The sequence below is a fragment of the Rousettus aegyptiacus genome, unplaced genomic scaffold (assembly GCF_014176215.1).
Source record: "Rousettus aegyptiacus isolate mRouAeg1 unplaced genomic scaffold, mRouAeg1.p scaffold_m13_p_2, whole genome shotgun sequence".
Taxonomy (NCBI): Eukaryota; Metazoa; Chordata; class Mammalia; order Chiroptera; family Pteropodidae; genus Rousettus; species Rousettus aegyptiacus.
Genome location: NW_023416295.1, coordinates 21,840,080 through 21,854,026, shown reverse-complemented (window position 1 = coordinate 21,854,026; position 13,947 = coordinate 21,840,080). Strand labels below are relative to the sequence as shown.

General features: G+C 39.2%; 1 protein-coding gene across 6 annotated transcripts in view; it reads right to left on the bottom strand.

Annotated features, from left to right (window-relative positions):
• Nucleotides 1-13,947, bottom strand: part of PLEKHM3 (pleckstrin homology domain containing M3) — a 164,732-nt gene that overhangs the window by 137,578 nt on the left and 13,207 nt on the right. For 5 of the 6 annotated variants that reach the window (XM_016135036.2, XM_016135035.2, XM_016135034.2 and 2 more), the window contains one exon: nt 3,485-4,424. In XM_016135036.2, the coding sequence (XP_015990522.2) occupies nt 3,485-4,100 (616 nt within the window). In that variant the 5' untranslated portion in view covers nt 4,101-4,424. The remainder of the gene's footprint in view (nt 1-3,484; nt 4,425-13,947) is intronic. The other variant, XM_016135037.2, reaches the window with a different exon arrangement.

Here is a 13,947-nt window from a genome sequence, read left to right as displayed (position 1 = left end):
CATTAACAAACCAGTTAACAGCTATGAAAAGGTACACTGCAGGAAGGCCAATTCAAGAAATATTTATTGTGAGACCATTTTATAATAGAGACTACGCTAGGGAAAACTAGGAGTGACTGGTAGTGCCACCTTGATTCTCACTGAGGAGTTTAAAACTCAATTAGTAATAGTAAAACTAATATTATTAAACTTTTAAAAACATTTATTAAGTGCATGCTACATGCCAAACATGGTTCTAAGAAACACTTTAGATGCTTTAACTCATTTAATGCTCACAAGAAACTGAGGTGAGTTCTACCATTTTTCCATACTTTATGACGAATAATAATAATAGTAGTAAAGGCACAGAGAGATTAGAAAACTGCCCTCTGTTACAGAGCTAATAAGTACTAGAACAAGGATTGAAACTCTAACGGTGTAGGTTCAGAGTCAGTGTTTTAACCAATACACTACCTTGTTTGACCAGAAGGCCTTCTTCAGACAGGCTGGGCCATTAACAAAACAGTGTTATAACACCCCAGCTACCCACTGCCCTCGTTATCTCAGAACCTGATTTGCTTTATACCCAAAGCAGCATTAATCCTCAGTAAGGCTCAAGAGCCCAGTTATTCAACACCAAATAAGGCAGAAGGTGCGGCAGTCTTATCTAACGTAGAAGACCCTTTGGCTTGTTGTTATAGAAGGAAAGAGAGGGGATAAGGGAAGCAAAAGAGGAGGAAAGGGTGGATGACAAAGAGAAAGACCATTCCTGGTAAGTCTTTAAGCTACTCAAGGTGAGCTCAGAAAAGGAGCTAGGGAAAAAAATCAACTGAAGAAAACACAGGAAAAAGGCCCATAGGTAAAAGAGTGACAGGGCTAGACACAAAATCAAGTTGACCTCATCAAGGAAACCCATTTGACTAAATTTTATTTCTTCTGAGGAGCCCCCAGCGTGTCATTAACACTTTTAATTTTTAAAACAGCAGGAGCAGGAGATGGGAGGATGATGGGTCACTTTTGGACACTTTGGATTAAATGTGCCTGTGAGACATTCCAACAGACATGTTCACCAGGCAGCCGGATGTGCGAGTCTGGAGCTCAAGGAAGAAGTCTGGCCTGACCTCAAATCTCCAGCTCTAGCCAAGAGACCACACCACCTCCCTCTGCTGTTGACATATTCCCTCAGGGGAAACAATAAGCCTTTCTTCAGTTTGGATCACTAACTTCAACGGTTTTAAGTAAACTTAACTCAAAGATCTTGGCTGATTTTGAATAGAATGCACCTGAATGTTGGCACACCCCCCTGCTAATGCTGCGAGAATTACAGTCAGCAGACTGAGTGACCAACCATGTTTCTAGAACTCCTCTATGCCCCCAGCCTAAGAATGCATGACCAGTAAGCACTCACTGCTTGCCCCTGCCCCTCATCTGGTGAGCAATAAAAGCATGATTTATTCTGTCTGCTCTCCAGAGCATGCCAGAAAGAAAAAGCATCAGAAATCTGGCATATCATTTGCCCAACTTCGCTAATTCCTGCTGAGACGTGTATCCCATGGATGACCAAGAGGTGACCCAGTTATGTTATACCGATACCTGTAAAGGCCATTTGTTACAGTTTATTTTTCAAAACATCATTCAGCACTTATATTTCAACGTTATTTAATATTAAACTTTTTTAAAACTGAGAATTAAAAACAATAATCATAATCATATGACACTAAAGAGAGAACCTAAGGAAGGTTTGGTTCTTGCATGTACAATCTGAACAAGATAGGAAAAATAATATTGGAAATACGACATCCTCTTAACTTTAGTTGTGCCAGAGATTTGGAATGGTTATGAAGGTGTAGTGATAAAAATCTATGCAAACTCTAAGAAACCGAAAAACAACAGTTTACTTGCAAATCAATGAGTACATGTGTCTGTACATGGGCTCATGGCAGAGCTCTCATTCTGCCATGTACCAGGGTCACAGCAAGCTGTCCGTCCCCTGATATCTAATCAGTTACCAAGTCCTGTGCCTTATAAAGTCCTTTTCTTTTTTCTCTGGATAAAAGAAACCTTGACTAGATGTTATAGAGGGCTGGTGAAAGTCTAGGAGAGAGAATGAGGAATTACAAGTCATAAATTTGAGTGTGTGTGTGTTGGGGGAGGGTGCTGGCGCAGGAATTTTAAAGAAATCGATTTGAACTGGATTTGAAAATAATGAAGCACCTCACAGACATGAATGCTGCATTTCCTTAACAGATATACTAAATTATATTCTTGGCTCAAGTTACACTTATAAACTAAATTTTATTAATTAAAATGTTAAATGTACCATGGAATACCAAGCAATGATAGAGACTGCAGTAACCCTAAAATAACAGTTAAGTACATCAAATAGTCTCCCTAGTTAATTGAGCAGAAGCCATCTAAATTAAGAGTTAAGCAGGGCGATTGAAGAATCATCAGTAATGAAAATGGATAGCCTGTATAAAAAGGGTTATCTTGAAAGAAAATGCTGAGGGAAACAGAGAGATGGTCTGTCATGTCTCAGAGAAGAGAAAGTTCATGTGTGAGAACATGAGTATACACATATGTATATATATAAAGTATGAGGGGAAAAATATTAAAGGTCTACTTCATGGGGTCCTAATGAACCTCTCCAACCTTCTCCTCTCACTACCCACTCTGAGATCCTTTGCTCTCCTCACAGGACTGACTTGCTCTCCTCTGCACCTCCCATCTCCTCACCTTTGTTCACATCATCATCCTGACCAGGTGTCCTCTACTGTGAGTCTTTCTGTATTTTAGTGTCTTTCAAGATCCAGCTCAAATTCCATGACCTCTCACAAGCCCTTCCTGACAAGCCCGGCCCAGAGTGTCTCTTCCTTCCTCTATCCTCTTACACTCACTGTCCTTCATTCATTAAAATAATACTACTACTAATAATCCCAACAGCAGAGTAAAACAAATGTTCCCTCAGAAACATTTTAGTTGACCATCTATTTTCTCTCACTACTGGGTGACTTCCTGAGTCTTTCTGAAGGTCTCATCCCTTCAGCAAAGTGAGTTCTTCAGGGTAGAGACTGCGTCTTCACACACCCTTAAATTCTTCATAGCACAAGGCTACATACCACATGTCATCCGATGAACACCTACTGATATGAATAAGCAGTATCATACGATGTTCAAAAGAAAAACACTACATTAATTATGAGAATATTGATTCTAACATACAAGATTAGAGAGGAAGAATTAACCACAGTTGTCTTTTCACTCAGTACCTCCTACGGAGATAATAAGACTGTAGACTTGAGATAAGGTAAAGTGTGAAAGTAAATGGAAGTGGGTGCTTAAGCCAGACACTGATATCGGCAAATCAGATTCTCATGAGGTAAATGTAAAAGAGACAAAGGAAAACCAGACATTGATATTGGAGAATAAGATTCTCATGAGGTAAGCGTAAAAGAGACAAAGGAAACCAACAATAGTTCAATAGCAATCAGATATAAAAATATACCGGTATTTCCTTGAGCATCTTTAACCTTACTTGGTGAGGCGAGAAAAGACGGCCTGGTGAAGTGAGGGCCCTGAAGAGATGGTTGTTGTTGCTGCTGCTGCTGCTGCTGCTGCAAAGGTGTGGTTCTGAGGATCATCCTCCAGTCCACTTGGGTAACATCTGACCTTGACCGAGCATGCCCTGGCTTAAAAGTAGAGGTCTCATCCAGTAAGTCATTCACAGAACGAGGTCTGTCCCTCCGACGCTGACAGATGTTGAAAAAATTAAAGGTTGACGCTTCCTTTTGTTCCATCCAGGAAAGATTATCTGGGGCTGTCCCTTTCTGGACCATAAACTGTTCTTTGGCAGGGAAGACATTTTGAGCTTTGGTTTCTAAGAGCCTGGTCGTACAGTGGTCCCAAATCATGACCTCCTTGCTCAGAGAGGCAACATTTCTGATAGCACCGTTGTCTGTTATGTTACTGAGTACCTCGTGCCCTACCAGTTCAGGGACTTCCTGAATCCCATAAACCTCTGCTTGCTGCACAGACTTTTCTAGCTTACTATCAAAAGTATTAAAGAAATCCTCAGTAACTTCCAAGGCCGGGCTGATATCATCCACTTCCAAAGCTTCCATGTTGCAGGCTCTAGGAGGCCTAAGCCTCCTAAGCTGGTTCAGGAAAGGGCTTCATGAGCATTCATTCACCCAACAAAGAGAGGTGCTTTGGGCAACAGAGTTCTGGGAACAACTAGAAGGAAACTTCATTGGGCTGCCTGGAGCAGACAAAGCATGGAGGGTGGCTGATGTTTTCCCAGTCATTAAAAGCATTTGCTAGTTGATGATGGCCATTAACAATGGTATTGGGAGACAAATGTTCCTTTGAAATTATTCTCCAGTGAGATCTCGGTAAAGACAACAGAAAGTGCTTGTCAAAGCAATGCCACAGCAATCCTTAATTTCCTGGAAGAAAATAAACAGGACAACATTGGCACACAGGTCATTGCATTCTATAGTACATAAAATCTGCCCAATTACTTCCCCATCTTTGCATCTCTTCTATCCCAGTCACGCCCAAAGGTGGACAATACCCACACAGAAGCTCCACTGTCAAGAGTACACAGCATTACCTGCTTTGTATTAGAACTTACACAGTGCAGGGTGGAACTTCTGATAAGGGGAATTAAGGTCAATAGTTTTTACTCACACAGAGAAGCCTTTGAGAGCAGTTGTGAAAAGACTGCCCTGGCAAATCTCTGTGATATGCTGACCTAAAATAGTAAGCAAAAGAGACTAGGAACTCTGTGACTAGGCCTATATTAAAATCAGTCTGAAAGTCATAAATGCATGGGTCCTTTCACAAACCTCGAAAGCACTGATAATTTGTTTGACTTACAGGTGCACAAATGTGTTTGTGCCTCCTAGATTTAGATTATGTAATGCCTTGTGATGACCCTGGACTTGAGAATTTGTCTAGTCATTCTGGAAAAAGGCTTCAGACTCCAAACTCCCTAAGCTTTGAGGATTGGCCTAGAAGTACAGGTTCAGCCTCAGGGCTTGGCAGAAAATCCTAGCACTAACTCACTTTCTCTGGGAAATGCTAGATTGCCAAAGCCATGTCAAATTGGAGCAGACCTGAACAATAATGCTGACCAATACGGTAGACACTAGCTATATAGGGCTATTTAAATTTAAATTCATTAAAATCAAATAAAGTTCCTCAGCCACACTTGCCACATTTCATGTATTCAACAGCCACATACACCTTTGTATCTTCACCAAAAACAAACAAACAAACAAACAAACAAAAAAACTAAACAATTTAGGCAAGGGCTTTTTTTCCCCTTGACTACTTACAAGTAGATAAAACTAGGCCATTAGTAACACCTTTGCAAGCTGCTGCAAAGGTACATAGATATGCTTTCTTTTTTAAAAATTACATCATTTTTATGGTTAATTAAAATCATTTTTAGCACTTAGGTCATTAAACCAACAGCACCAATCTACAATCAAATCGACAGCACCAATCCACATTGCTTAATCTATGTAAATAAAATGAGTATATATGGTCCTTTATTTAGATGTATCAAGGAGGTTTGTAGTTTCATAGAAACTCTGTGGTTAACTTCATGTAAATTAGCAACAGCTGTGACTTTGTCTATTTTTATATTTTGATATTATGTTAGTACTCATGAAGCAAGACACAGATTTATAGAGACAAAATTAGTTATGATATTTTTCCAGCTGCAAATGGAGTTTTGTTTTCTGTGTCTCCAAGATGATTTGAGCCTCCTGAATTGTGCAATAGGGTCTCACTACCTCTGCAATTTTGAAACTTGAGATTTTTAAGTTCTATCTTGTAGATCACAGCCTAAAAAAAGAAATACATAATAAATTTTGAAACTTTTAGTTCTTTCTTTACTATAATTTCAAATGGACATCTTAGACAAAATACAATTTTCTCATTTTATAGAAGAGGCACCAAGGTACAGAGCACTAAGTTACTCATCTAAGATTATATTATTAATATTCCTTTTCTTACCCAGTACTTAAAATTCAGTATCAAATTCTTTAATCATACTAAAAAGAGAGTAAATACATTCAAAGTGATTCTTTCTTTCTCTTTCTGTCTCTTTCTTTCTTTCTTTCTTTTTCTTTTTTAATCAAAATATCTAAGAGTATACTCTTAGTTCTCTCTGCTTGGATTAGAAACATGTAACCACTGCTGGCCAGCACTGCTGACCTGCGCAATACTTCCATCTTATACATTCTAAAACGATAGTTGGACAAGGAAGGGAGCTTTGAGAGCATCCTGTGAACCCCAACCTTTCACACAAGGGGTCACTGAGGCCTAGGGAGAGTAAGTGGTCCCATGGACACTTTGGTATGCATTGCCTATTTAATCCTCATGAAAGGGCAATAACAGAATCATTTTAATACTGTTTAATAAGGCATTCTGGAAATCACTCATCTATTCATCCATTCATCATTTACTAAGGTCACTCCAGAATCAAGACACTAAAGATGGAAATATGAATAAGACACGGTTCTCACCCTAAAGAGGCTTAGAGTCTATCACGATGTGCTTAAGAAAATAAATTCAAAGAACTGCCTTGGTAGAGGATGGAAATACATTTGGTAGGGGACAGGAGGAGGGGTCAATTATCAGTGGAGGTAAAGGAGATATCTAGAAAGTCTTCAAAAAGAGGTGCCCTTGGAATTGGGCCTAGAACACTTAGAAGGTATTTGTCTGAATGGATATAAAGAAATTAGAAAGAATGACTTTTTGATTAGCAAGAGACTTTCCATAGGCAGCATGGTAAGCAATACAGTCGAATAACAGAAAACAATCTAGTGGATCTAGACTCAAATCTAGGTTCAGATCCCAATTCTGTCTCAGATTAGCCACACCATTTGGGGTAAGAGTTCCCTGACCCACTCTCTCCCTCCACCCCAAGTCCTCTAGGCTAATCTGTATTTCCTATTGGAATTTTGCTTTCTATTGCTTCAATTTGGAACTTGCACAGCCATTCCCTTTAATTTCTGATGTAAATATGCATCTACGCTTCTTAATCATATTCCCTCATCAAAATTTTATTTTTTTCACTTCCTTGAATCTGGGCAAGACTTGTGATGTTTGATCAACACGGTGTGGGAGAAATGATGTTGTCCTCATTTGAGGTACAGACCTTAACTGGCCTGGCTGCTTCCTCTTCTATCTCTTAGAGATCTAAACTGATATGCAGAACATGCAGGCTACTCTGCTGGAGAGAGGCCACAAGTTAGAGCACAGAGGCACCAGACATGTGAGTGAAGAAGCCATCTGAGATGAGAGTCCAGTTGAGTTTTCCAATGATTCCAACTGTGGTCAGTATTTAACTCCAACTCACACCAGATCCCAAGTGAAACTTTTCCAGCTGAGCCCAGTTAACCCGGAACCATGACAAATAATAAATTGCTTTAGGATACTAAGTTTGGGTGTAGTTTGCCACACTACCAATAATCAGAACTCATCACTTCCTCAGAGAAGCATTCTCTGATGTCCTAGACTAGGCTAAATGTCTTTGTTTAGGTTTCCATGGCACCTGCATTTCCATAAATTACATATATCGCATGTGTAATTACCAGTTTTAATGTCAAAATCCCCTCGGGCAGCAACTGTCTATTTTGCTCACCCTTGGACCCCCAGAACACAGCTGCAGCTTAATAAATGCTGGTTGAATAAATGAATGAATTTTTTTTTGAGTGGTCATCTTTAGAATCATTTGACATTGTTTTCTTTTTCTCCTTTTTCCTTTGTTGTTAGTACCTCTCTGATTTACAGCCCTCTTGCCACATCATGATTATCTTTAGCAATAAACAATTAAGACAGCTGCTGCTTTAACAGTCCCCCAAATTATCTTCAGTGTAATAAATTAATTAACAGACCAATGTGAGGGATCCAGTCCTCTGCCTGTACTTGTACACTAAAAATAAAATAGCTAAAAAGAGTTACTGAGCTTTGCAGGGATTTGTTCATTCTATAAATATTTTTGAAGCAGCTACTGTATTCCTGGTATTGGTGATACAACAGTGAACAGAATAGCTATAAATCCTGCCCTCATGGAACTTATATTCTAGTAGAACATTTACTATATGCCAGACACAGCTCTAAATGCTTTCACTGTCTTACCTCACTTGTTAAGGTATGATGAGGTATGGTGAAAGGCTGATACAGCCCTCCATGCCCAACATTGATCCAATCCATCCCATTCCAAATCCCAACCCACTATGAAGTCTTTCCTGAAGACTTAATCCTTTTAGGCCTCTCCTTTCCCTGAATGTGTAAAGCGTCACTAAACAAGTCAACTTTGTAAACTGTTTCTCCCCACTTCAATTAGACTATAAGCTTCTTGAGGGCAAGTCCCATGCCCCTGTCTGTATCTCCCACAAAGCCAGCAAGGTCTTCCTGCCTCGTCTTCCTCCCTCTAACGCAGCCTCCACATCACTTCTCTGAACTCTTCAGAGTCTGTCCAATAAAACAGGAGTCAGCAAACATTTTCTGTAAAGAGCCAGGTAATAAGTAGTTTAGGTTTATGGGGCCATACAGTCACTTTTACAACTTATCAACTCTACAGCTATAGTGGGTAAAGCAACTATAGATAGATAATACGGAAATGAATGAGCCTGTCTGTGTTCTGATGAAACTTTATTTACAAAACAGGCAGATAAACAAAATGTAGTATATTCATACAATGGACTATTATTCAGCCTTAAAAAGAAAGGAACTTCTGTCACATGCTACAACATGAATGAACCTTGGGGACATCCTGCTGAGTAAAATAAGCCAGTCAGAAAAAGACGAACTCTGCATAATTCAATGTATATGAAGTATCTAAAGTAGTCATATTCATAGAAACAGAAAATAGAACTGTGGTTACCAGGAGATGCGGGGTGAGGAGAGAGGAATTGTTCTTTAATGAGTATGGAGTTTCAGATTTGTAAGGTGAAAAAGTTCTGGAGATCTGTTTCACTACATTATGAATATACTTAACACTGCTGGTGTTAAAATGGTTAAGATGGCATATTATCTATGTGGTTCTTACCACAACTTAAAACAAACAAACAAAAGAAACAAGCAGAGGGCCAGGCTTTCCGGTGGGCTATCATTCACTAATTCCTAGATCTAATTTAGCCCCCTAAGGAGAGGAGGCAGAGGTCAGGAGGGACAACTTTGGGGCTCAGGAGGGAGGAAGAAATGAATTGCAGCACTACCAATTACCAGTAATGGGACTTTAGTAAATTACTTAACCTTTCTAATCTCAGCTTCCTCATATGCAACAAATTAACAATACCCCTCTCCTAGGATAGCTGAGAGAATTAAATAAGACAATACATGGCATGGTTCCTGGCACACAACGCATGAATAACGACCACCGAAAATCCCCTACTTGATCAACATCATCTTTCCTCTATGACCTCATACTCTCCCTACAGGCTACCCTCCCATCTACTGGCACACAGGCCTCCCTGCTGGTTCTCAAACGTGCGACCTCATACTCTCCCTACAGGCTACCCTCCCGTCTACTGGCACACAGGCCTCCCTGCTGGTTCTCAAACGTGCAGCCATGTTCCCACTTCAGGGTCTTCGCATTGGCTGTTCCCCCAGATATCAACATGGCCAACTCTCTCTTTAAGTGACTGATCATGTCACCTTTTCGATGAGGTCTACCCTGAATACCCTATTTAAAATTAGAAACATATCTTTGCTCTGGATTTCTGATCCCTTTTACTCTGCTTTTTTTTTTTAAAAAAAATAAACTTTTAATTTTAATAAACATTTAATTTTAATAAATTTTTAATTTTAGTTTTAAATTTATAGAATTATTGCAAAATAGTACAGTGAGTTCCCATATAATCTATACCCAGTTTCCTCCATGGGACACCTTACATTAGTATGGCACATTTTTCACAATTAATGAATCCAGAATATCGCATGATACTTAGTTGTCATGTCTCTTTAGCTTCCTCTTGGCTGTGATGGTTTCTCAGACTTACTTGTTTTTGATGATCTTGACAGTTTTGAAGAATACTGGTCAGGTATCTTATAGATTGTCCCTCAATTGGGATTTGTTTAATGTTTTTAAACAAATAGACTAGGGCTATGTGCTTTGGGGAGGTCAAGTGCCATTCTCATCAGGGTAGATACTGTCAAGATGGCTACTGTTTGTGTTAACCTTGATCATCTAGCTGGACCCCTTTTCCTTATGCATTTACTTCCTAATATATATATGCATTTCTAACATACCACTGACTTTACTTATTATTTACTTATTGTTCATTTAGTATTTCTCTCTCCTCACTGAAATGTAAGCTTCTTAAGGGCAGAAATTTATGCTCACTAAGGAATTCTGTCCATTAAGCTATCACAAGTGCATAGAATAGTGCCTGGCACACACGCACAGAAAAAGGCACTAAATAGAGAGGTACCAAATAAATGCACTGTTTTTCTTTTGCATGACATTTGTGGCCCTTCATGATCTATCCACCTCTCTAATTTGCAGTTCCTGACCAACAATCACCCCGTCATTTTACTCCCTTATGCTTTGGTCCAAATTGGAGAGTCTTCTCAATTGCCCAGACTCTCATAGCACCCTGAGTTATGACATGGGACAATCTCTCTCAATCTTACACTCCACGCTGAGCTACTCGACAGCAGGCATGGTGCCTTACTCCTGTACAATCTCTATGTCTTCATCCTTTTGGGCTCCATTTTCCAATCCTACTCATTTTGGAATTTTGTCTTTTGCCTAGGATGTAAAGTCCTCAGATTCACTACAATACATGGGTCTAACACCAAGTTTCATTTCGTTTCTGTAAGTAAAAACCTCTTATACTAGCTTGCCTTGTTTGGCTTAGCAATTCATTAATGAAGTAACAATAATATATTTTGATGGGTCAAAATATAAAGGGTACCTTCGGACAAAGTGAACTGAGTAAAATCATTGTGTGGGTACAGTGCGGTTTGCCGCAGCACAAAACTGGAAATCAGGAGCTAATTAGAAGTGTGTTCTAAATCTGACTCAACCACTCACGGGCTGGGTGGCCTCCAGCAAACTGTTTAACCTCTGGGTGCCTTACTCAGAATACTACCTGTGTTCAATAAAGTTGCTAATATCAAATTGCTTTGCCTATGGATCATTCACTAGGTAGTTGTTCCAACATGCCTTTTTAAAAATTGTGAGCTCTGTATAATTACGAAGCATGCCAGTGGACCTCACCCATTCAACAATCATGTGCCCATGGTCTCTCCCTGGAGAGATATGTCAGCCCAACAAAGGCAATGTCAGCCACCAACTATTTATAATACACTATTTTCAGCCGAACTCAATGATCTATAAATATTTCATCTTCTTTTTGCATACACTACTCTTTCTGTAGAAAAGGGTTATTTCCCCTATTTAATATTTTGAGAAACGGAGGTCCATAAGTTAGTGTGGTAATAAAAGCTCAACCCCAAAAATCCCATGCATGCATCAAAGGTAACAGGACAGAGAATCAGTGTATTGCTATTTTCTAACAAGGAAATCTGCTGTTTACATGCTCATTAGGCAAAGTTAATTAACAGGATGAATTGTCAGTCCTCCCACACAGAGATATAAGCAGATATGAGCAATAATACCAGCCCGGCCCACACAAAGATGCCATGTTCTCCCAAGCTGTCTGGTAAAAATACTGACTTCCTCCCACTTGACTAAATGGCTTGTAATCAGAATTTAATGAGAGGGTGTCTGGGGTCATGTAGTTTTAGAAGCAGCTGGACAGTGGGGAAAAAATACAATGCCAAGGTCACCTAGGATAAACCGTGTCTACCAATCTCTTTTCAAACATGAGAACCAAAAGGGATTACAAAGATAGTCGGAACATGTGGCTCTCACGTTTTTCACTTTGGTTAAGTCTGCAGCTCGCTGAGAATTTTCTAAGGCTTACATAATGTGAAGGATCCACCCCAAGAGGATCTGGCCCTAGTAAGATGACACTTCTGGACCATGAGTTTACAAAAGATTTTGATTTTTCATGGTGCTTTGTCATAAAGACAAAGTAAGCATATTGGTGAAGCACAGGCAAGCCATGAGCAGCAAATAAGGAAACAGTGCCAATACAGAGCTCATAAGAGTTCAAGGGTCTTTCAGAGGAGGACAGCTAGAAACACAGGTGGAATCAATTTTCATAGGCCTTGAGGGAACTTTAAATGGTTATATTGTATACAAGTTTCAATAAATGAGAAGCTTATGCCATGCAATACAGAAGGAGTATGACATTAAAAAAATAATTTGTATAGTATTTTCTCCAGTTCTAAAAGTAATAAATACTCATAGAAACTCTGGAAAATACTGCCAAGTATGAAAAAGAATATAAAAATCAGTCGTGATCTCCTAATTCAGAAAAAATAAATCAATAGGGATGTTTTTTGTCCATATTTAATTGGAATCAAATTATATACACAATTTGGGCATACTATTTAAACATACTCAAGAAGTAAATACCAGTAAATACTAACCTTAGTAAAAAAAAAAAAAATGTCCCACAAGAAATAACAAATGTTGGAGAGGATGCAGAGAAAAAGGAACCCTCATACACTGCTGGTAGGACTACAAATTAGTACAGCCACTGTGAGAAACAGTATGGAGGTTCCTCAAAAAACTAAGAATTGATCTACCATATGATCCAGCAATCCTGCTACTGGGTATTTACCCCAAAGACTTGAAAACCCATATCCAAAAAGATATTTGCATACCAATGTTCATAGCAGCATTATTCACATGGAAGCAACTGAAGTGTCCTATGATAGATGATTGGATAAAGAAGCTGTGGTACATAGATGCAATGGAATATTACTCAGCCATAAGAAGAGATTAAATACTGCCATTTGCGACAACCTGGATGAACCTCGAAATAATCATGCTAAGAGAAATAAGCCAGACAGAAAAAGTTGAAAATCACATGATGTCACTTATATGTGGGATATAAAACTAAAAGCAAAAAGTGAACAGGACAAACAAACAGAGACTCATGGACATGGAATATAGACTAGTGGTTGCTGGTGGGGTGGGGGAGGAGAGAGGAGGTAGACGTGGTAAAAAGGATCAAATATAGGGTTTAAGGGGAGGGTGAAGTGGGCAAAGGGGATCAAATATACGGTAGCTGAAGGAAATTGAACTTTGGGTGGTAAACACACGATAAAATATACAGATGTCAAATGATAATGTATACCTGAAAATTATATAATTGTATTAACCAATGTTATCTCAATAAACTTAATTAAAAAAATTTTTAAAATGTCCCAGAGTGTGCTGCGACACTTATTTCTTATAACCCAGCACAATTGAACTTCTCTCCTACCCGCTATCTCAGGACCTTCCCATTATACATGCACTGCTGTTCTTCAAAGTCCTGACCCACCTTGATACCATCAACCTGTCCCTCCTTACACATTTCCTCCCTGCGCTTCAGAGGTATCACACTCTCCCAGTTTTCCTCTCATTTCTTCTCTCTTGTTCTTAGTTTCCCTCTTCCTTCTTTCCTTGCTGGTTTCCCCAACTGATGGAGTCATTGCCTGAGCTCTGTTCTGTGACTAATTGCTATACGTTCTCCTGGGGTCAATTTATCCACACTTATGGCTTCAATAAACATCTATGTTCAAGCCTCCCTGATTTCCATCTTCAGTCTCTATCTTGGGCCTGACTTCCAGTCCTACATTCCCAACTACTTGTAGGACGTTCCTACCCATGTCTCATGGCAAAATTAAGCTCGATTTGTCTAAAATTACACTCAGTTATTCATTAAATAAATATTTGCTGAGTGCTCTCTATGGGCTGGACACAGTGCTAAGTGCTGGGGAGAGAGTAGCAAATAAAATCTTTCAATGAAGCTTCCATTGGCTATAAGGTCCAACTCTTTAACTTGATTCTTCTCTATATAGAAAACCCTAAAGACTTCACAAGAA